This window comes from Aethina tumida, chromosome 1 (assembly GCF_024364675.1).
Source record: "Aethina tumida isolate Nest 87 chromosome 1, icAetTumi1.1, whole genome shotgun sequence".
NCBI lineage: Eukaryota > Metazoa > Arthropoda > Insecta > Coleoptera > Nitidulidae > Aethina > Aethina tumida.
The window spans coordinates 48,783,934-48,807,275 of NC_065435.1; the positions used below are offsets into that span (position 1 = coordinate 48,783,934).

Below are 23,342 nucleotides of genomic sequence, written 5' to 3' on the forward strand. Positions count from 1 at the left end.
TGATTAATCCGCTCGGTTCCTGCGCGCCACTTTCTTCCGGGACCGTTACTCTTTTCCCGGCACCGGGTTTCGGTGTGTGTGTGTGTGTTTGCGGATCAGAAATGCACGGGATAAAAGTTAAACTGCGGGAGCGCGGCGTCGGCGTGTATGCATATTTATGACGCCGCTGCATAAATATGTATTAGGATAAATATACCGGAAAATGTTGATTTATTAACTATATAAATAGGAAAGCGATTTCGGGGGCTCGTATTTATCTACATTTATCACCCTTTTCATATGTCCGTAAAATTCTCATTCGCAATTTATTATTGAATGGGTCGTCGTTTCTGGACTGGAGATTTTATCTATCTTATATGCCATCAATAATTTAGCCCCGGTTTTTTAACACAAATTTGAATATTCCCCGGTTTATATCCAACAGCGAACAGGTTTTAACAAGACGCCTCACGGACATAAATCTAATCTGAATTCAAAAATCATTTAATTAACATCTTGTTAAAAACTAAACACTTTCAACTCAATTACTTATAGATATAATTCCGAGGAGTCGGGTACGTCTGAAACTGAACTTATGGCCTTTTACTTTTAATTACTTTTAAACTTCTTAATCGACAATACCGTTGCCCGATTGATTTTGAAACTTTCCCGGCGACCCGCCTAAGTAAATTTTTGTGCTAACAGAAACTTTCCCTGGCTGTGTGTATAAGTGTTTTCCACGCTTACAGCTCAGATGTTTTTTGTTTTAAATTTGTCCTTAAAGTCTTGTTATATTTACAGAATCATCCGATTCTAACTGTTTGTTTGTTTAGCGTAAGCAACGATCACAAGATGAAAGTATTAAAATAAATTAGTATTTACGTAATTACGTATATTTCTTAAAATTGTTTAAATGTTTTGCCTGGAAATTGTTGAGTTGTGGAATGTATTGATAATTTTTGGCTCCAGCTGTTTTCTCGCATTTCCTTATTGCATTGCTAATGGTGAACGGTCGGTTGTTGATCCGCTCGTATTTTATCACTGCTCCTGATTTTCGACGCTTAGATTCGCCCACAGGCAATCGACGGACATTAGTTGATTTAATTAAAAGCCTTCCTTCCATTTATCGACCAAACGTGCCCATAAATTTCATTTTTGTTCGATGACAACTTTTTATGTGGAACTAATGAGGTTTTAAATGATTGCCATTTATCATTGGGAATAATTTATTTTGAGATTTATAAATGTGCCCCGGATGTTTTCTTCTAAGCAAAACATTATCCACATTTGTCTTTTCTATTTTCCAAGTCTTCAGACTAATAATAATTTATATATTATATATATTTAATTACGAGATAATTAAAACAACAACATAAAATTACACATAGAATAATAATATATAAATAGTAGTGGTCATTATTTAGCAATTTAAAATGTTAAATATTTTAGATATAATTCTTTTATTTAATGTGAATTGTTAAAATCATATTAATTTACTATTGTTTAATTTTGAAATGGATTTCTAATGATTAATTTAATTTAATTTAATTTAACATTAACACTGTATAATATCCTTTTTGATTTATAATTTTGGTGCTTCTTCATGACACAGACTCTATATATTCTATATTCTTTCAAGCTTCTTGAATTGCTGTGATGACTTCAAATAAATTTGTAAAATTTTTATGTCGAAATTGGTTATAAACGTGATCCCTCATATATTCTATAGGGTTGATTTCTGGAGATTATTACAGACAAAACGTTGATGCTTTCGTCTTTTCATTAATCCGTCACAATTTTGAATTTGTATTTGAGACTGGTTTCATGTTGGTGTTCGTGGTTTCATTTATTACGAGCATCATTTCTTCAATACATGGAAGCAAAGTGTTGTTTAATATATACCTTTCCATAAATCAGTCTAAGAGAGCCTACACCTGAAGAACTGGAGCATCCACTTAGAATAATTGAATCGCCACCATATTTCTTTGTAGGTATAACAAACTTTTTTCCTGCAGGATGTTTATTATAACCAGAAACATAATATTTTTTATAAATTAAATTTAGACTTAGACTTAGAAATTACTTTTTCTCATTGTTCCGTGGTCCAGTAAATGTAATTCAAAGCAAGTCAAAATTGGACTTGTAGAAACCAGGACTTTTCTTGTAGGTTTGGGTTTAAACGAACTCCCATTCACTAACTATCTTCTCATAGTCTTTGAAAACCATTTCAGCAAGTCCCATTTCCTCCATATTGGCTTTAATTTGAGTTGACGATATGACTGGGCTGTTTTTTGACATTCGAATTATCCATTTATCGGTTTTTCGAACTCAGACAAATTTTTTCGTAACTACAATTTTTTTAATATTACGGGAACGATTATACTTCTTATTTCGAATTTAAATTCACAGACAGTAATGAAATACTATAAAGTAAAAAGTTGCTATAATTTTGTCCACTGAAAAATATAAAACTTCGACTAGTTGCATAGTACATACAACAATAACTGAAAAAACTATAAACATTATAGGTATTGAATAAAATTCATACAGTACATATGTTTAATATAAGTATTTAATATTAATTATATATAAGTTTCTATAATTATGACCACCACTGTATATAATACTAAAATTATTTATGTAGAATTTGTCTGCATGTTGAGAAAGTGGGAATCGCTCAATCTCCGGCCATTGGCTTTGCGACTTTTCCCTGGAAAATATTTCAGTCGAGATTAAGTAGGCGCGTCTGAACGTACCCAAATTCCGTTTACGAGGCCATAAAAGCCGAAACGGTTAAACACCTAACAATAAAACTCGGGGAGCCCCCGTGCACGCCGATATATATTCTCACCGCCACTGATTTCATAAGTATCGGTCATGAAATGAATTATTTCGGCAGCTCGTGGGCTAAATAACCCCGCGAGTCGTTTTTATCGGCCCATAAAACCGGCCCAAATTATCAGATGCTTCACTGTGACGAATATCAAACGGGGCTCATAAAACTTAACTGGAACGGTTGAATGGATTTCTACCGGAGATTAATGGACAAATAGTAAAAAGGCTGTTTTAATAAGTTCAGCGATGATGCGGACATAACAATTGGCCAAAATGTTTTCTACACTTGGAATCACTGTTAACCGCATATGGAATTGGACTGCGGCATAAAGATATTTTATTTCAAGGATAAGACTTTATTGTAAACATAAAAACTGGCAATAAACTTAAGTAATAAACGTTTTAGAGTACTGTCCATCTGAAAGCACATTAATTAGTTTCGGCCAAGTTTATACTTCGTTTATTTATCAAAAGCTCAAAGCTATTAATTCGAAATAGTATAAGTAAAAATAAATGTCAGATAATTCTCCGCATATTACCTCAATATATTTAAAATCTCCTGTCTGTTTTCTTACACATAATTTTTTATTGTGAAGCTAAAAACAACCGTTAAGTTTATTAATCCGCACATCAAAACAGTAAGCAAATATTCCGGGACATGTTTCTGGATATTCGTATGATTTTTATGAATGCACACCTCTTAACTTGATTGAATTTGGAACAATTAACGGCGCGAACGTCGCCGCGTCCATTAGAAATACAGTTATTATATTAAAGGACGTAAAATCAACAAATGCACTTAGGGAATTGGGAAACGGATGCTTTAAAAGTCCGCCAATATTGGATTACATAGACAATGTGTTCGTCGAAAGCGTCGTACGTCCAACGGAGCGTGGGTAAAGAGCACTTCTTGTTAGGAAAAGTTCGGGGGGCCGGTGCAGTTAAAGTCGGAGGAAAGTGTCGGAAAGGCAATCGAGGAATGCAGGCGACTCAATTCAGATATCTGGATTAGTGGGTCGTCGATAGTTTTGAGAGCCATACTCGTCGAGCGACTGTGGAGTTTAATGAATTGTGGTTTCAACGAAAATATTGACTTTGTCGAGTTAATTTGCCGCACCACACCGTGAACTCGGTCCAATTTCGTCGTGATCTTTTTTATTATTAACGGTGGAAACATATTATGCCAACCTACGCCACTGTCGGGTTATCGGAAATTCAAAAAGGAAAATCAGCTTGGAATGGCAGAAACACAGACATTGCTTCCGGTCGGGTGAAATGTCGTTTAGAAACGTGAAAATAAACCTTGTACGCATTTTCTATTAGGCGAAACACGAAATTTAGTCTACGCAAATTCAATCGGTTGTTCCGAGGAAATAGAAGGAAATAACACCTCCGTTTTGCGGGCCGTCTCAAAATTTAAATGTTCCGTCCCAAAATCTATCACAAATAAATAAATTCAATAATGCAAACTTTAATATCCAATAAAGCATAAAATTTTTTACGGAATTGGATTTCTTGACCCAATAACGCTGAATTTTATCTTATACGTATCCATATAAAGTAGAATGTTTGCGTAAAAATCATTTTTACTGTGTTAAATCGAAATATTTGGATTATACATAAATTATTTTCAATTGAAACGCACTTTTCGTCAGACAACATTCAGACAAATATTCAAAATAAATACACGAAATCGTAGTGGTGATATTTATCAAATAAATTACTTTTTACATTTTAGTAAATGTAAACAGAGTTATTGTTTTAAAATTTTCATTTATGCGGAAAACACACAGCCATATGAAATTTAACTGTATTTACTCAAATATTTATTTGACAGAAAACTATATTTTGCAACATCGATTTTTCGAGCAAATTAAATTTAATATTATGGCAATGTGCTTTTAGTTACTCAAATATGCCATTATTTACGTGAAAACAATGCGTTTTTAAATTTTAATTAAATTTTGTACCTTGAAAATGACATTAAAATATTAATTAAATTACGACATGGGGTTAAATAACGGCCGAACGATTTTATTTAATAAATTATTGTGTTAATTTATTTACCGTATTTATTATTGCACGCTAAGCTAGCATAATATGTCAAACAATTAAATAATACAAAATTGCGCAGTACACATTCCATTAAGTGACAAAACGTTTTATAATACACTGGCAGCAAATATTTAATAATATTTATTAATATTTTTTTAAATTATCTCACAAAAACAAATAATAACAATTATAAAACATGTCTGTATTACCATCAATTGAGAAAATAGTAAAAATTATATTATAGTAGGTACAAACTTATTTTTCATAAGAAATCAATTTTGATTCGTACCCCTTTTCTTCCCTTGTTGCAGCGACAGGAACCACGGCGGTTTTACATCAGCGGTATTTTATGAAGAGGCAGGAACTGTCGGTTCCCCCATTCCCGAAAGTGGAACTGTGTGCAGGATACGTGGGAGAGAGATTAGAGAGGGCCCTCCCGCTGCAAGGCAAACTAGCTCCATTCAAGTAGCCGAGGGTAGGAAATGGACCATTCAATAGTAAAATTATTTTTTACTGCGCCCCATAAAAATATTTTTCTAGGAGACAAACACATTTCCAGCATTTTTTTCCTCTCCGTTTGTTGATGGTCGGTTGTAAACGTACTGGGGGTAAATTATAATAATGTCTAGGACGTTTAACGTTAAAAAATCGATCATTGGTAATATTTAGTTGTCGATCAAGTTTGTAAATAACACGTTCAGAATGTAAATAATAAAAAAATAATATGGGTAATTCAAACAAAATACCTATTAGATTAATAGGAAAATCAGTTTTTAATGAAGATCTGCCAAATCATTGACGATAATTCAAAAGCACACACACAACATCATAGTGACGTTCATACACCGACCAGACCATATGATCCAATCATATTAATGATTTAATTTACGATAATGACGGCCGGGACCGGTGGCAAAATTTAAACGCCATCGACAAATTAAAAGCCATAAAAACAATACTGCCGGAATTATTGCACAATTACTATGCAGATTTATATTGTCGATTCCCATTTTGATGAATTTATTTGGACGTGCCAATATTACTGCCCTCCCGCGTTGTAATCGTATAACTTTATGTTACTTGATGCAAATGATGACCAGGGGGAGTGTGTATTGGTAAGCTGCGGGCGGCCCTTTGTCATGTATACTGTTGTTTCGTGTTGGCCGGACCGTTGTTAGTGCCGAAACTGGAACTTACAACGATGATATGTGTTTATCCGCCACTTCTTAATAAAGTTAACGGGTAACCGTTAAGGTAATGGGGAAAACGTGAGTAAATTCATACGTTCAAAATATGGATGTTCAATTTTGCCATGAAGAAAAAAATGATTCGATTAGCATACTGTCTCCCTGTATTAGCTATCGCTTTTTATGGCCGACTACATATGTATATGGGAGAGGGATTCGTTCGCTCGCAGGTCTCGGAAAGGATCCGGCATCATGTGATGCGTGGATTTCCACTTGGGTTGAGAAAGGCCGCCGGCCAGGACCATCTGATGTTCCAATCGTCTCTGCGTCAATAATCCTGGAAGAGGAGGAGGATCGAGCCGAGGCACACGCACCCCGGCCACGATGACGTATGGCTAATTATACTGGATAAATGTTGGTGTTTCAACGGCAAAGTTTAATAAGTTACCGCCCGGAGTGGTGTTTATCTAATCTTGAGGGCCCACTGTGCCATTAATGCCAGTCTTTGGCACTTTCGCAAAGTGCGAATCATTGTGCGAGGGTCTATATTGGATTTTCGGGCCGTATCCGAACCACGCACCACTTGTACGATGCGGTTTATTCGCAACAAACCAAAAACGTATGTCATCGGAAATATTGAAAGTGTAAGTCCAATGGATCAATCACGTTGAACGGTCTAGACGAGGAAAGAATACGTACCTGTAACGTTTCATAGAGGGCAACTATACAGGGGTGGTTGAGCTTTGACAAGCACACTGCTTCTCGATAAAGGTGGTGAAAGACGTAATCCATTTTTATTTTGTTCATATCTATTATTTTGGCCGCCACCTGAAACAATGCATTACCGTTAAACACATTTCTGAGCACTCAATTTAAAATATTCCCCGTAGTGTGTGTAAATCTGGGTCGAGATAAGGTGGAACGTAAAAAGTATTGAAGATGGAGATAACCCCATAAAGTAAATCTACGCCATGAAACGTTCATCTAGATATTTTCACAGATTGTCCGTCCGAAGGACAAACTCATTCCGTATGGGCATATATCAATTTCATGAATGAAAGACGACCGGCCTTACTTTATCTGTCGCATTATTCCCATTGATTTTATGACTGAAGGTATTTCCGGACCATCAATTCCGTAAATAATCCACCATCGCAGAACGAACTGTGCGCGCACGACCTGATTCGGGTTTGATCTGTACAACGGGGCACGAAAAAATACAAATTCAATCAAATTAATCAAACGCTTTTTAATCTAGCCATAAATTTGGATACGGACAGTAATTGCTGTATAAAAGAGCCGTTTAAAAATACCTACAGAAAATAAAATATATTGCCGGTGCTACTTCTTCGCAATAAAATCCTACAATTTTATCATCTTTAGAATTAGGATAAATTACTTGGCAGGTCGTAAATTTTGAATGGGCACCAATTCTTTTGCCGATGTGATTGGATTTTTATTTATTTGCCATTAAAACTTTAATTTATTACGCTTATTTCAGTATATTACTCGGGAATACTATAGAAATGCTGCTGCGATAAAATAAAAATTCACGAATGAAATATATTATGGAAACCTTATTATTCACTATTTATATATAATTGAAATATTTTAATATTTAGTTGACTGCAGTTTAATAAATTTCAAATCGAGTAAACGCACGTCGCAAAGCATAATAAAATATAAAACGTGTTTTACTCATCAATGGATTTATTGGGTACTTAGAATACTGTTGTAATTTTCACCAACTGTAACAGTATGTGATAAGGAGGGATCGGAGAGTTAATAAAACTGCCTGTACAATAAAAACAAAGCCATACACACACACGGGGTGAGATACGTAATATAGGATTTATGTCCTTAAACGAAAGCATCTCGCATAAAGCGATATGCGAAACTGATATAAATTTATCAACAAATTTTCGTCGTATATCCGGTTACTTTCCTTCATACGAAATTCCGTTTACGAAGCACACGACAATAAATACGACATTTGATTATATACATTTTTTTTATAGTGGCAGTAAATCTCTGGTGCATATGAAATATATTACTTCATTTAATATTTCTGAGGGGGAAATTAATAATTTCATTTTTTAGAGTCCGCACAGACTTTTATGATTGATTCCAAAATGTAATATGCAATTTTTATGTTGACAATAAACTTGTACATAAACATTTGGGGGTAATAATTTGTTTTGTATTTTTTACGAGACAAATGTTACATTATATCAAATTTAACTGAAATGTGTCTAAAAATATTCAATCTTACATTTGCAAGTGCGTTGTACGCGATTAACTTCGAGTGGGTTGTTCAAAAATAAAATAACAACTTTTAATAGGCCTAGTTGGGGAACTCCCATTCCTCACCGGCAATTTGTGGAACTCTGCGAAAATCCCCAACCGTCATGTAGCTAAATATAACTCGAAACAATCCGACCGTTCAAATTTAAGATAGGTACAGTGTCAGCGATTTCATCTCCGGAGATTATATTGCAACCGCTGCTAATTTTACACAAGTCAAACAACCGCAGAAACTATAAAATATCATTTATTTGCGGGTGACTTGTTTGTTACCATTATATAACATAGATGTTACAATTAAACATCACAAATTAATTATTATGATTGATTAATAAAAATAGTGAAGTTTCACAACAAAAAGAAATTGGTATTATACATGCATATTTCTGATAAAAATTGCATATTTTTATGGCATTGGTGGTCTTGATGAATTCCTTTATGGGTCGAACACCACGCGTCTTAAAAGCCGGCACTCCGGGCTGCTGACTGCTCCCGTTTTATATGATCACATAAAAATTATCAATCTCACTGAAACAGTGAAGGCAGTCGCCTATCGGAAGCATAAAAATTCGACATCGGTTTATTGGCATCGTGGATGGTGTCATTCCCGTTACCGAAGCTGCCGCTGTTGGATTAAAAATAAGATAAATTAACTGTGCCAGACCCTGGAAGAAACCGACTTCCACGTTTGCTTTATTGCGACGAAATTGTAATGCTAGAAATTATCTTCTGTTAAAGTAGAACTGATTAAATTAATTTCATAACATATCGCCGTCAATTTATAACATTGCAACTGTTCTTGAAGGAATTGAAAAAAAAAAGACAAACTACGTGCACATCAGTAAACGTATCCCAGTTCTTTTATTTTTAGAACAACACCAAGAAAATATATAGCTTTGTTTTTCTCTTTTTTTGATACTCAGGAACCATATTTGGCTGGCGAATTGCGAATTCGATCGGAGCTAATCACGGGCCACCTGGGGTATCTGTGTTTCTCCTCCCGGGAAAATAGTGGAAAAGAAAATCAACCGGAAAGTTTTATATTCCGACAGGCGACGTGTCTCCACTCGTCCAACTTTATTCAACGTGAAGCGTCGCGTTTCGTTAAATTCCCAATTAATTGAGAAGTGAAAATAAACAGTCGCTCGTCAATTTATCACGAGCAAACACCCGAGATTTTAATTAATATTTTCTGTTGGAAATTTTTGTGTTGACACTCAATAATAGTTGGCGGAAACGGTAATGAATTATGGCCCGGGTCGTGTACCACTGTTGGCCCGTTCTAATGGATCTTGTATTCATTATTATTAGTGGTCATAAATAATAATCACAATAATTAATTAATATTAATATTAAAGAGATAAAACTTTACCTGATATAAACTGTTATATTTTTAAGCATAAGGAATAAACTTGGTGAACTCTAATTAGATCAAAGAAAACACTAGTAAAAGTTTTGTATATATCAACTTAGGTAAATAACGAAGTTGACGTGTTTAAAACATAGTTGAAATATGAATATAATATGAGTATAGAATCGAAATCAACGGCTTTAAAAGCTGCAACTTGTTATCTACAAAAGTTGTTTACTCCCCCTACCGTCAGGGGGGAATTGGCCTCGAGCAATACGCTCCTTTTGAGTAGTTACAAAAGAAGTTTCCTAATAGCTTCAAAATATATAACATAACATAAAACAATAGTAAAACTATAAAGGATTTACGAAAGCCAACATTCTATAGAAAATTCAAAATTGCCCCCTCTATTATACTCTCATTTTGTATGCAACAATGCCCCCCTCATTTCATTGTATATTTTAAGTAAAAAATCCCCCGTAAGCACTCCTCCCCAATAAAAGTTTAATTTATTCCGCGGCCTTATTTCGCACGGCTCGCAAAGTCACATTAGAAATTTAATTGCGTATGCATTCCTATTTATATTTAAATGCCGTTCTATTTATCTAGGGTAGACGGACGATTAGACGCGGGCGCTTCTTCAAGAAAACGGCTCCCTCTCATGACTCCACACTTGACGTACACATCCAAACTTTAAGGAACCTAATTAACTATGTGTTAGGGTAAACTTAAAGTATACAAGGTTCCCCAAGGAAAATCAATAATATTGTTCGCACTGAGAAAGGAGGTGAGGATTTATTTCATTAGGCACCAGCACGTTAGCGGTTGAGGGGCTCCGACGATAAGACACTCAAAAGCGATTTAAATCCGGTTTCTGTTTGTTAAAGTTTTAATTGCACCTCTTACATAACCGAGTCACTTATTAATGACAGTTATTACGACTGCAACGACTATTCTTTTCCACCTTTGCAGCTCTAACAGTGGGAGATGAAAAATGACGTGCGTGTGAGTGTGTGTTGTGGGCTACGTAGCTTAAATAAACGAAATTTGCGAAAGGGATTATTTATTTCGAGGCAGGAAATCCATCATAAAAATATAATTTAGCCTTGAACTCGGCTGTGAAATATTAAGTATAAAACGAAAGCCAAGGCGAAAGTTTCACTTGGTCCCGAGGAACAATCCATCTTGCGCGAATCCCACAATATTTTTTGGGGGGGCCATACGTACAAGGGGGACGGAGAAATAGGCGGTTCAAAGGGGGAGACGTGGCGCTAATACGCCCGATGAATCCATTCCTCAATGACACCTTTTATGTTTTTCAATGATCAATTTAAATAAAATCCCTCAGCGGCGCCTACCGCTTCTCGATGATGAATGGAATAGTGACGTGCGCCAAAAGTTTTTGCGCCCAAGACGAATGCCGACTGTTTAAAGTTGCGGAGCGCGTTTATTCATTCCATTGTTGTGAACCTTCTACGATTCACGGAGGCCGAGGCCTCGTCTTACACTTGCCTCGGACAGATACACGGCAAAAACTGGCTCCTGATTAATCTTGGCTTTTGTAGGAAAACTGTATAAGATGACGCGAACGTCTATTATCCCGGGGTGGATACAAATACCCCAGATATGAACCACACACTCCAAAGGAGCGGCGGCCTTACAATTATTTAAACGACGCGGCAACGCTCAGATGCATTGTTTTCCTAAATAATTACTCCCGCTGCTATTAGTTATGCCTTTTAAATTACCGAAATAATAACACCGAGACTATGGTACGCTCCTCCCGTTTCTGATATTTATACAGTCTTAAATCGCCTCAATTTATTATCCTGTCTAAACATATTAACCTTAAAACATAATTCATCTCATATTCAAAAAGGGGAACACACAACCGCCATGATAAAATTAAAAAATCTTCATGAATTCACATATTTTTACCGGGAATAGCCTCACATTACTATATTTCCAATTAGGGAGCAACGTTTTGTACGTAAAAATGTGTCACTTATATTAATTCTTGTGTGACATTTCCAAGAGAAACAATTTCTAATAAAAACAAGATAATAATCAGAAAATGCTTCGGACAATCAATCACCTTTAAGAGTATGTGATCCTTTCAGTTAACACGACTGATTTGTTGACTGAAGTCGGGAATTTCTTGTTGTGTGTCGGTGATTTCTGCAACAAAATGACCACAATTAATTGCTCGCCCGCGATTGATGCATGCGATACGGTTGTTTTGGTGGGCAGTTTTGAACGCAAACATTGTGTTAATATGCTGTGCTTGACATGTTATAGTACAAATGTAAGTTGATATTGACCGTGGATGGACATCCTAAATAAATCGTGTTAATGCAATGCGTGTAAGTGATATTACAACAATATTGTATTAACTATAATAGTAATTGATATATCCTGTAATCTTACTAACACCCTTTATACGTCAAGTTGATTAATCCGCGTAATGCTAATATACATATATGGACGGCCGATGGATATATGTATTGTATTACTAGATACGTACATTTATGTTCAACATGGTTATCGTATTTGCAACACCTTGACGGCCGGAATTAGCGGCACAAGCCAGATTTGATTGATTAACCAACCATCAGTGACCATAACTCCCCAAATAAATGTCGCGTATAAATTTTCAGTCGTTTCATATAATATACTACCATTGTTTAGCAATAAGTTTTTGTTTGTCGGTGATAATTCAGCGTTTATCGCAAATCAAAATTTGTCCCACATCTAATTATTTATAGTCCTGTTTACCGATAACTTCGCCGAACTAGTTCACAACATTAGCAAATAACAGATAATAAATTAATTTTATTGAGTGAATTCCCATTAATAGAAACAATAGCCATGTCCGGACCGGAGTGGGCCTCCCGTTTCGGGGGGGACGAGCCAATAATTTCATAGTGCAAAATACGAGGCGACCGCTAATGCACCGTATCGCTGTCAAGATGATATACGATGGGGGACGACAGTGGAATTAAACAAATCGCAGTGGACAATTAGTCGTGCAAGAAAATCGGAGGGTCCGGATGACCAAAACTTGGCTGGTCGGACGCGAGAACGCGCCGAACTAATTAATAACTGTCATGCCGCGGTCAAACCTAGGATACCATCTCTGGAATGCTTTTATTATCTGTCCCCAGGAAACGGACTGGCAGAACTCGGGATTGCTTGATTGATGGCTTTTTTAAACTAATCACGCTGTCTGTGATGCATCAATTCCGCACCCTTGAATAATTCCGAAGCGCCCCTACTTACGTACAACGGTCTTCGTTCTTCAATTTCACCCCGTTTCCAGTTTTGTGCCTCGTTTCGTGTGCAATCTGTACGGCTAATTGTATAATTGCGTCGGAAATAAACATCAAGGATCCTTTGAAGGACAGTATTGCGGGCGACGGCAGAAGTCGACATATGGAACTGCGTGACGTAAGCCCAGCCTAACAAATATGGCCGTGGTATATTTCGACACGGTTTCCCCCGAGGTTTCCGTTCCCCGACCGTGGCGCGCTGGTGCGACTTCAAAGCTGTTCCGAGTTCTTGTTGGAAACTCGTTAGTGAGGCAATTGCTGCGTTAAGTCTTTTTGCCTCCGCATCGTATCGTCATTATTGCCCTGCGTTTCCTTAATTATAATCTAATAACGCAAGTTTTACATAATTAGAAAGGGAAGGACGTTCGATGGCGATGCTGCGGTTGGCACAGATCGTTCCACACACATACCCTCCATTTGCAATTCATTTCGGGTAATTATCGCGGAATTTTCATAATATTTCAGGTCGGAGTTCGGGCCTTTGTGTCCCCATTTACCCCAAATTGAAATTTAATCACTCTATGAGCTGCAAGATTTTATGGCTCAATTAACCTGCATCAGCGACATGGAGACGTATTTAATGAAATCGATATGGGAAAATCATTCGGCCAAGACGGAATTTTGCTTAAATACTGGTTGCAACAAACAAGTTCCCCGAGACGTTGCGGGATGACGTAAAATTTACTGGCTCTTATGATAAACTATGAAGGATGCTCGCTGATATGTTTTGGGTCGTTCAATTAAATGTAAAACTACGAAAGTGCCAGTTTTTGAAATTGTAACATAATACGTTCATCCACTTCAGTTCTTTTTATTCTTTTGTAAAATTTACTGTATACATGCATTTACAAAACGTTGTTTTCCGTGGACAGAGCGATAAATTGTGAAAAGTGTACCACTAGTATTACACACCTATAAAAATATAAGCAGACATGACCTTAACTTTTGTCATTTAGTAATAAAAATGCAATTCTCGTAAATACAAGAGGAAGACACCAAACAATAAAATTGACACTATTTCATTTCTTTTGAAAAGTCTCAAACGTTTCACCAATAAACGAAGAAATATAAGCTTGTTTTTAAGATTTGTAGGTTCAATATAAATGACAACAAATTCAAGTGAAAAACGTGAAGATTTATTCGCGCAATGGTGTTTGTTGCAAAGTAACTTTACTGTCATTGTTTTTTACTGTTTTTATTAGATTACTTTCCGGCAATAACAGTTTACCATAACAATAAAATTTCCCACTGAGTATGGCGACCCGCCAATTGTGTGTCTGAGGATGTACATATGGAGGCTAAGCTAATATCGCTTCACTGCTAGAAGAATATTTTATGACCGACTTTATCCCCGGACAGAGAACAAATACCGTCCCATTCATTCCTAATTATTAGATACTTCGTCCGCGCGCAATTAAATCTAACAAGAAATAAACAATGGAGGGACAAAAGTCGTGCGTAGTTTTTAAGACGAAGATAAATAAACCCCTCCCGCAGTAGTTTAGGCGGCGAACGCGCGCTGAATGGGAACAAGCAATAAAATGAATTAATTAAGCCCGAAACGCTATGCGTTATAATATATACACGGATCTTGATTAAAAACGAGATAAATCGGCTCCGGGAAATTTGCCGCTGATAAAACGGCCGCGATTTGTATTCATTGGACGTGCGTCTCCCCAATAAGAAAATTAGATTCAACATAATGCAATTCAGATTGTCAAAAAGTAAGCATCTCACAGACACGACATAAAGCATTGCCTCTCGTTTTTATTTTGCGACGACAATCCAATCGAGTGCCGGCTTCCGGTTTCTCGATTTATTGGCCGCCGAATTAAATTTTAAATTCAACGATGGGGCCTACAAATAGAGGATCAGTGTATTGAAATTGTTCAGGTTCTCTCTGTGTGTGTGTGTCTGTGTGTGTTTGTCGGGGAGCTGAACTAGGGGCTCGGAGTGGAAGGAATTAAATGAAATCACGTAGCGATGTAAATTGAAATCATTATTATTTATATACCACGAACAACGGAAGAAGATTAACTAAGGCGCAAAATCGCATCCCAATTTCCTAAGAAAAAAACTGCATTATCTTCACAAATTAGGCGTTAAAATGAATTATTTATATGGTGCAACGTTCAGGGAAGCTTCTCTAAGAAACTCCAGAACGAAATTAACTTTTTAAAAACAATTATCAACGTAAAGTTTTATTCGGGTAATGGATAAATTTATTAATTAGAAGCAGAAATCTTAATAAACTGCAAAGTTATAGGTGGATCAAAATTACCTTTGGTAAATTAATAGTGGGTAAAGTTTGAATGACCGTTGTAGTCCACACACGGATGCAATTTCCGTTCATAATTAAGTTGAGTTGATTTTGCGTGAAATTTTGTGAACAAAAATGTGCGACGGCATTCAGCGCGCAACAATCACGAAACAATAATTGAATTGTAGTCTAGAAATTACACTAAACAATGTGTATCGCTGAAGGTAGCTAGCTGGCTGGCATTATTATACGGCTTCGGTACATTATGACAGAGGCATTGTTAATTATCAATAACTGTATGGCAAAGCGTTGAATAGATGTAAATTAGTGGCGGTTGTGATGCCAAGCGCCATAACGGGGTATATCCACAGAAACTACTTTATATATCAACGCCACAAACAGCTCCGGTCTGTTCCACCAGGCAAATAACAATGACCGCATTACGGAGACTGAACAACGCCCGACAGAAACAGTTCATGTATCAACAAAAGTATTGTGTCGATCGTGACTAATTTCATAAATTTACCACAATTCAACCAATTATACCAGTTATAATAACACGCCATTAAAACAATGAATACGAATTCCACTGAAAAAATGTGTCGGGTTTTTATTCCTTTTGTTGTAACTGGAAAGAGTGGTCTTTTTATGGCCTTACTGTCGTTTTATCAGTGCCCAATTGGAATACCATCTACTCTTATCTCATAGTTGTGTGCACGGTTCTCTTTTTCCATGTTATACTGTCATATCTTTTATTAGTTTAATAAACCTATAATTGAATACCGTTTAATGGCTTCTATGACTCAGGACTTTTATTATGCACTGTTTAGGTACACATCCTTTTATTCTTTTAATATATACAGATACACCATCTATTAATTTTAAAATAAATAATTATATTAATGTAAATGGCAAACTGTTTCAATTAATCCTGAAACATTGTCATAAATGGCTTTTGGGACTAATACTCACACAGAAGATCAGGAGAGACTCTTGTCCAAGATCGAATTTTTGAGAGTTTCAACTTTAAGATAACGATTTGTAACCGCAATAATGTTTCAGTCGCAGTTGGAAAATGTAGCAGGTGTTCCATTAAGTATTGAATCAATTCGACAATGTCTTAAGGCAGATAATTTACAACCAGGACTGAATTTAGTTTTAGGCAGAAGAGTATGTCGTGTTATATTGGCTCCTAATGCAGAATAATGCTCGGCAGCACACTGCTCTTGCTTCCTTTGGAGTTGGTACTATGGCCTCGCCAGTTCGCAGCTCAAACCATAACCCCATCGAACTTATATGGAACATGCTTGGGAAACTAAATACCACCCAAATCGTTCCAAGAGCTTGGATGACCTTCTTGTTGAAATTTATTATAATTCGACAGATATTAAATAAAATTCATTAATTTATAAAAAAGTCGGATTTTATTAATTTATCATTTTTTAGAATTAAATTACTGTTTTTTATAGATAATTCGAAAGGTAATTTATGTACCTTTATATTTTACATTTTCAGAAAGAAAAAAATAATTATTGTAATTAAATAAAAATCAAATATTGTTATCGTATTGTTATTTTTTTTATCACTAATTATATTTTATTTTTCAAATGTGTAAAATGTAATCTTTTTATATTACATACTTTGTTTTAATAATATGAAAACAAAATACACACACTGTCAAAACTCTTGGACCCCTAATATTTTTGGAAATAAAAGAGAGTAACATGTTACAACTAATTGTGCATAATTTGTTGCTTTATTACAAAGGTTTTTAGCATATTTGTTTGTTTGATTTGGTTTAACACTGGTAGAATGAAAAATAATAAGAAACTGGAACCAAAAAAGTAGATTACTGAAAATCAATCTACCGTAGGTTCTTGTAAACTGTGTTCTTACAGCGTAACGATTCTGCCTTGGATGTCTTCTATACCTGTTTCCATTCTTTTGGAATAATAGCTATTCTGATCACAGATGATCTACGTATGGTAAGTGTCGCTGAAATTCGATGATTTGACCAACTCTGTTGATGTAAGATGATTATCCTTGCTCTATCATATCATTTGATTTTCAGGCATTTTTCGACAAGTAGATTCAAATTATTTTAGCCGCTATTTACACCAGACTGAGAACATTTTTGCATGATAACAAAAAACTGTAATTTGGATGCGTCCATTTCTATAAAAACGTTTTTGTTTCTATTTTACGAGGGGGTCCAAGAGTGACGTTGTGTTTAGTTTTATTTGCAATTAACATAAAATAATTATGGTGATATACTTTCAACGTTTTTCTTCAAAATTAAGCAATGTATGTAGAACATTATAAAAATAAGCTTGTCAAAGAAGCGCATAAACTAACATGGTGGAAATCTGCTGCCCAACAAAATAACCATTTACGCAAACATGTAAAATATCCTCCCCAAGCAGATAATCGACTATCAGCATATTGAGCGGTCGTTGGAGTCTCGGAAATCTCTGCCCTGCCAAGAAAAAACATATAAAGCATTCAATTTAAATAAAAAAATATTATCCCGCCGTTTCGAAAAAGTACATAGTGGATGCTTATGCGATATGAAAATTCAGTTCCGGAATAAATGTGGCTGTTCCAATGAATAAACTTGAGTGAAAAGGGCTCTCGGGAAGCAAAATGCATGCGGAAATTAACGTTCCCTGTACGTACCGGGTTTCCATGCGTGAAATATATGTGGCCGGCTGGAATTTTTATATACTGCAGGAATTTTTATAGAACTCGTGTCGTGATAGTGTATAATTTTCTTATCTAACGACAAAAGGTCTGATTTATAGGCTCGCCTCGCTCATGTGTGTGCGACCATTTCACATAAAAATATTTTAATGAAATATTACTGAATGTACGGGAAATTGACGTGCAATTAATTACGCCTGAATTGAAAACAATCTTGGACTTTTCGCTTTTGCCCGTTTTGTTGGAAAATATTTGTCGCGATAGATTAATTGTGTTTTGACACTGTTCGACAATCTTTTAGTTCACTGTTTTCACAACTTTTAAAAGAAAATCATAATAAAATGTAACTGGACAAAAAACAAATTTAACTTTTGACAATTGGCGTATTTCCAAAGGCGAAGTCGCAATGGTCAACAACGGCACCGTTACCTTTTAATGTAACTTTTAACGATTTGCCAAGTAAACCTTGCGACTGTGTCGGATAATCGCTGAATTTTGCTGCAGATTCTTTATTTACTTCTCAACTACCGTCATTAGTGACTATTGTAGCAGGAAGAGCGACGTTGAAACAGCTAGTTCTTGGCGCTTGTCTGGCCAACTTTTCGCCATAAAAAAGCCCCAATCTCTTAGCGAACTTGACAAAGGACCTTTGACTGCCTTTCAATAATCTTATTTGCTTTCCCTTTTAATACGGCCACCGAAAAAAAACTGCATTTTTTATTAAAACATAATTTTCACCGAGGTCCGTTGCACAAGTAACATGCATTATTTTACGTTTCATTTTCCCGTCCTTGAAGATCCATTTCCTTTGGGAATAAACTTGGAAACTTTTGCAATTATCCGTAAACTGTCAGTATCAATAACGTGTTCGATCGCATAAAATAAAGTTATGTTTTCGGCACGCCAATGAAATTGTTCTATCAGATTCGTTTGAGGTCTGCGCTTGGATCATACGATATGTTTCGGAGTTCGCTACTTATTGAAGGAAGTAATGAAAGGATATATTGTTGATGAAAGAACCTCTTGGAATTGAAAGTTTTAAAGTTCGTCCCCCATAAAATCTTATGATTCTAATATCATGTTTTTCTGGCTGAAAAGTTTTTCCCCAGTGACATATATTACGTTGAAACTACATTCTTACCGGGTTTAATTTAAGCGCCGTTAAAACGCGCCAGGATCCAACCGTGTCTTCATTGCTTGGATCCGGCTTAAAAATATATTAAAGGTCTTTTGAAAAACGCAATAAAATAGTTCCATGAATAAATAAGTATCATTCAATAAGCGTGGATAATTTTAATGTTGAACGCACATTTTATTGGAAATTAGCAATAAATAAAATTAAAATAAGTGACCAGTAGATTTATTATATTCGTCACATTACATTTCAAATGGGTAACAAATTTTGAAACAACCTTTATATTTATTTATACGTTCTTTGCCATTCTACGAAATTCATAAATAGCGTTTTTCTTTTTCATAGTCAATAATTCATGATAATAACGTGAAGAGTCGCCCACATTTGGGGAATTCTTATACACACACACAGACAGTTCTGTATAACACTTTTATCCTGTTTTATTTTATTATAAGCATAGTTTATCTTTTTTATTGCGGCCATTATTGTTTAGATGATATCTCTTTAAAAACTTTTATCGCCCTTGTCCTTCCGGCTTCTGTATAATAAATATAAAAAAGGAGCTAGAATTATTTTGGATGTTAATATATTTTTATTCGCTTATGAAAAGAAAAAAAACACTCCTGCCAGTTACAGTCGGTGTTTCTTTTATTCTGAAGCTGAACGTTTAAAATACTACCGTGACTTCCACAGGTTATTAACGTCCAAAAACATTATTGTAATAGCTGTTTTAACCCACAAAGAATAATAATGAACGTAAACTATGATAAGTGTTATTTCGTGTCTTATTGTTCGGCATTTATAGGTAGACGTTAATTTTTACATTGTATTTCTCCAGGAAACGGGATTATCGATCTCACTTGCAGCTTCATATGTTTTAAATATTTGATAGGACCGACACACAACGAGAGAGAAACGAACGTGTGTACGTGTGTTTTGGAACTCATTCTCGCAGATCTTCAATTTGCTTTAATCTTTTATTAGACCTTTTGTGCGTCTACGATACCATGGAGAAACGTTACCGGCTTAACTGCATTAAATTGGAGCAAACCTTCTCTTCTCAGATAGTAAATTTCCGAGGCACATTTATCACATTAACTTTACATCTGCTTTATGTCTGTCTAATTTAAAACATATAAATTACGATTTAATTAAATTGTTCCGAGTTTGTGGCACTGTCGTATGGGGATCTATACAAAATTGCACAAATTACTTTTTAATTGCCTCTTTAATTATTTAAGTATCGACGTGGCGTCGTAATGAGTTTTGAAAATTGGTGGATGCGCCGAAGGAATATTCATTCTGCTATTAGGTAGGTACTTTTACTATTGAATAAGAAAATTTATGAAAAATTTCCGGGGACGTGGATCGGTTGTCGCAATAGGGCAGGCATCCGTGCATCGGCAATCAATCAGGGAGAGAGCACGGTCGAATAGAAACCGCCGAGGTCTGATTACAACAAAACATAAATTTCGGTCCGGCGCTGACGCAGCGACTACAGCGCCACATATGGCCGACACATCCATCACTGCTGACCAGAAACGAAATACTTACGTCGAATGCTGCATAGACAAACATTATTAGATGATTTTATAGTATGATAAATATCAACGATGACCACAATACACCCAGCAGTACTAAGATCAAACAGAATTTGGTTCGGTTAGCTGGTTCATGTAGAAATATTTTTATTAATAAATGGTCCTGCTAAAAACAATGTTAATTTTAAAATAACCTATGAGAATTCTTAGTAAATAACGAACAGCATACAAAAATTTAATATAGTAGCTCAATGAATTTATATACGTAGTTGTTTTTTTATTGTACTCTCTTTTGTACCGTATTATATTTAGCTACCGGAAAAAGTAATTTACGTTTTTGTTCATAATTTATGTTTTAAAAAATATATTATATTTCAACATTTTATAATTAAACGATGTTTATTATTTAAAAGCTTTTTTATGCTCTGTCTAACGAAACTATAGACGTAAATTAAATTCAAAAAAAGTATGAATTTGCCCCTTCTCTTCTTGCACACAATGCAAATAAATCTTTTATTGATCGTATTCTTACATGTAACCAAGAATTGTTGATTACGACATTGGTGTGGATACTGGGTTCAACAGTACTTCTTAAAAAGTCTTAATCAAAAATTTTAAGCACTGTATCACTATACAGACTTAACTAAGTGTGTGTGAAATATTTCATATTGACTTTCTATCAAATGATCAATGCAACTCTTACAATTCACAAAAAAAACTTACTCTAAACTTGTAGAACTAAATCGTTAACAAGTTCTATATAATATTAACCATACCATACCATACCCACCAACAGCGCATTCGCCAATTTTTAAACATACAAAAATCGCTTTATTGTGTGCCCCCAAAATTTTCTTACAATTTTTGAATAATTCTTAAAATTTTATAAATCTGGCGTAGTCCATCACTAAGAAAATTTACAAAGCGTTTTTACAATTTTTCTAATAAATATTTGCTATTACCCACTGTAAGCTTAAAATGTATTCCATACGTCGAAAATAAGGATAACTAGAAAATTAACAATTTTTATCGCGACAAAATTAGAGCTTCATAAAAATTAAAAAAAAAAGTAGAGCCAACGTAAATGACCTAATATTTAATATTTCCTCCAGTATCCCTTATTGGCTGTAATATCCTCACATCATTTTGGCATATACAAGATTAGATTAGAAATTATTTCCTCGTCTATATTATTCCAAAGAAATTTGCTTTATTTGTAATACAATTTGCTCTATTTTTTTATCCACAATCTCGCACAACTTTTCTACTGGATTAAGATCGGTAGACTGAGCTGGCCACTTTAACACATTGATTTTTTGTTGAACAAACCATTCTTTAAGGAGCTTGGCAGTGTGTTTGGGACTATTGTCATGCTAAAACAAATTTTAACGGCATTTTCCATTCACAATAGCGTAACATGACATCTAATATGTTACGATAAATAAAACGATGCATTTTGCCTTCTATTTTGTGAATCGGACCCAGACAAGCAACTCCAAACCATAACACGGCCACCTCCATCTTTAATAGTTGCTGTAACAAATTTTGGATGAAGTTTACTGTTTTTAGGCCGATGATCAAACTGTTCACCATCACCGAAAATATTAAACTCTAATAAGCATTTTTATGCAACATTTTTTCAGTTTCACCCACCTCGTTTTCGATTCTCCACACTTCCATCTACTCGAAACGTTTTAATTGTTTTTGATTCCACTTGTTTTGATACAAAAACTGTTCGGTTATAACTTTTTGCGATCTTCCTGAATTATAAGCCACAATAATTTTATTTTTTAAATACACCGAGGCATTGTTCCTAATGTAAACACAATATTCATGTATAAAATATTTATACATGAATATTACTCGAGTCGCTTTAATTTTGTTCCGTACATTTTTTTGGTTAAACATTTTATTTAATATTTAAGAAAGTCGGTCTATTTTGTCCGATACTGTATAAAAAATTTGCTGCTAAACATCAGTTTACGATATCTTAAAGAGGTACAATGAATTTTCAATAAACCAAGATAAAATTATTCTATATTTTTGATCACCACTGCATATTCGGTATTTAACAATCAGTTTTGTTACTTATTTTCAAAATAAGTATAAGTTTGTTTTTTATTACATAAGAAGTGGCTGAGCATTTTAAATACGGAGATAATTGCGTTAATTTATTTTCAATAGTAGTATTTAATTTTTAACATCGAAATTGGAAGGGCGGTAAAATGGATGTCTTAAAGAACAAGACACAAATTAGCGGTGACAACGAAGTCCCCGAAACATCATGATAAATTAGGCCCCCCGAAACGAACACATAATCCGGCATTAGGATAGGAGGAGAGAAGAGCGAGTCGCAAGTCTCCCGCGTGCGCCTTCCCAAAAAATACTTCGTTTTGTTCTGTAGCGTGGGCACGTCGAAAAAAAAAATGCCCGCCCGCCTTATTCCAATAATCCCCGTTTCCCTTTAAAAACACCGACGAAAGCGAAATTTCAATAATCTCCTGTTCTTACCGGTGCAATTCTCGGGATAATGCGAGACGAGCTTCCGCGGCCCCGCCGACTCGCGGCAGAATATTTTTAATGGCTGTCATCCGCTTTTAATCGCCAAAGAAATATCAAACGTATACGGACGTCGCGCGGAGGGCCGGGGACGAATCAGGATGTCA

General features: G+C 35.3%; 1 protein-coding gene across 2 annotated transcripts in view; it reads right to left on the reverse strand.

Annotated features, from left to right (window-relative positions):
- The window catches only part of LOC109596551 (hormonally up-regulated neu tumor-associated kinase homolog A), a 347,951-nt gene that overhangs the window by 46,643 nt on the left and 277,966 nt on the right, over nt 1–23,342 (reverse strand). For both annotated transcript variants that reach the window (XM_049961294.1, XM_020012118.2), the window contains one exon: nt 6,756–6,884. In XM_049961294.1, the coding sequence (XP_049817251.1) occupies nt 6,756–6,884 (129 nt within the window). The remainder of the gene's footprint in view (nt 1–6,755; nt 6,885–23,342) is intronic.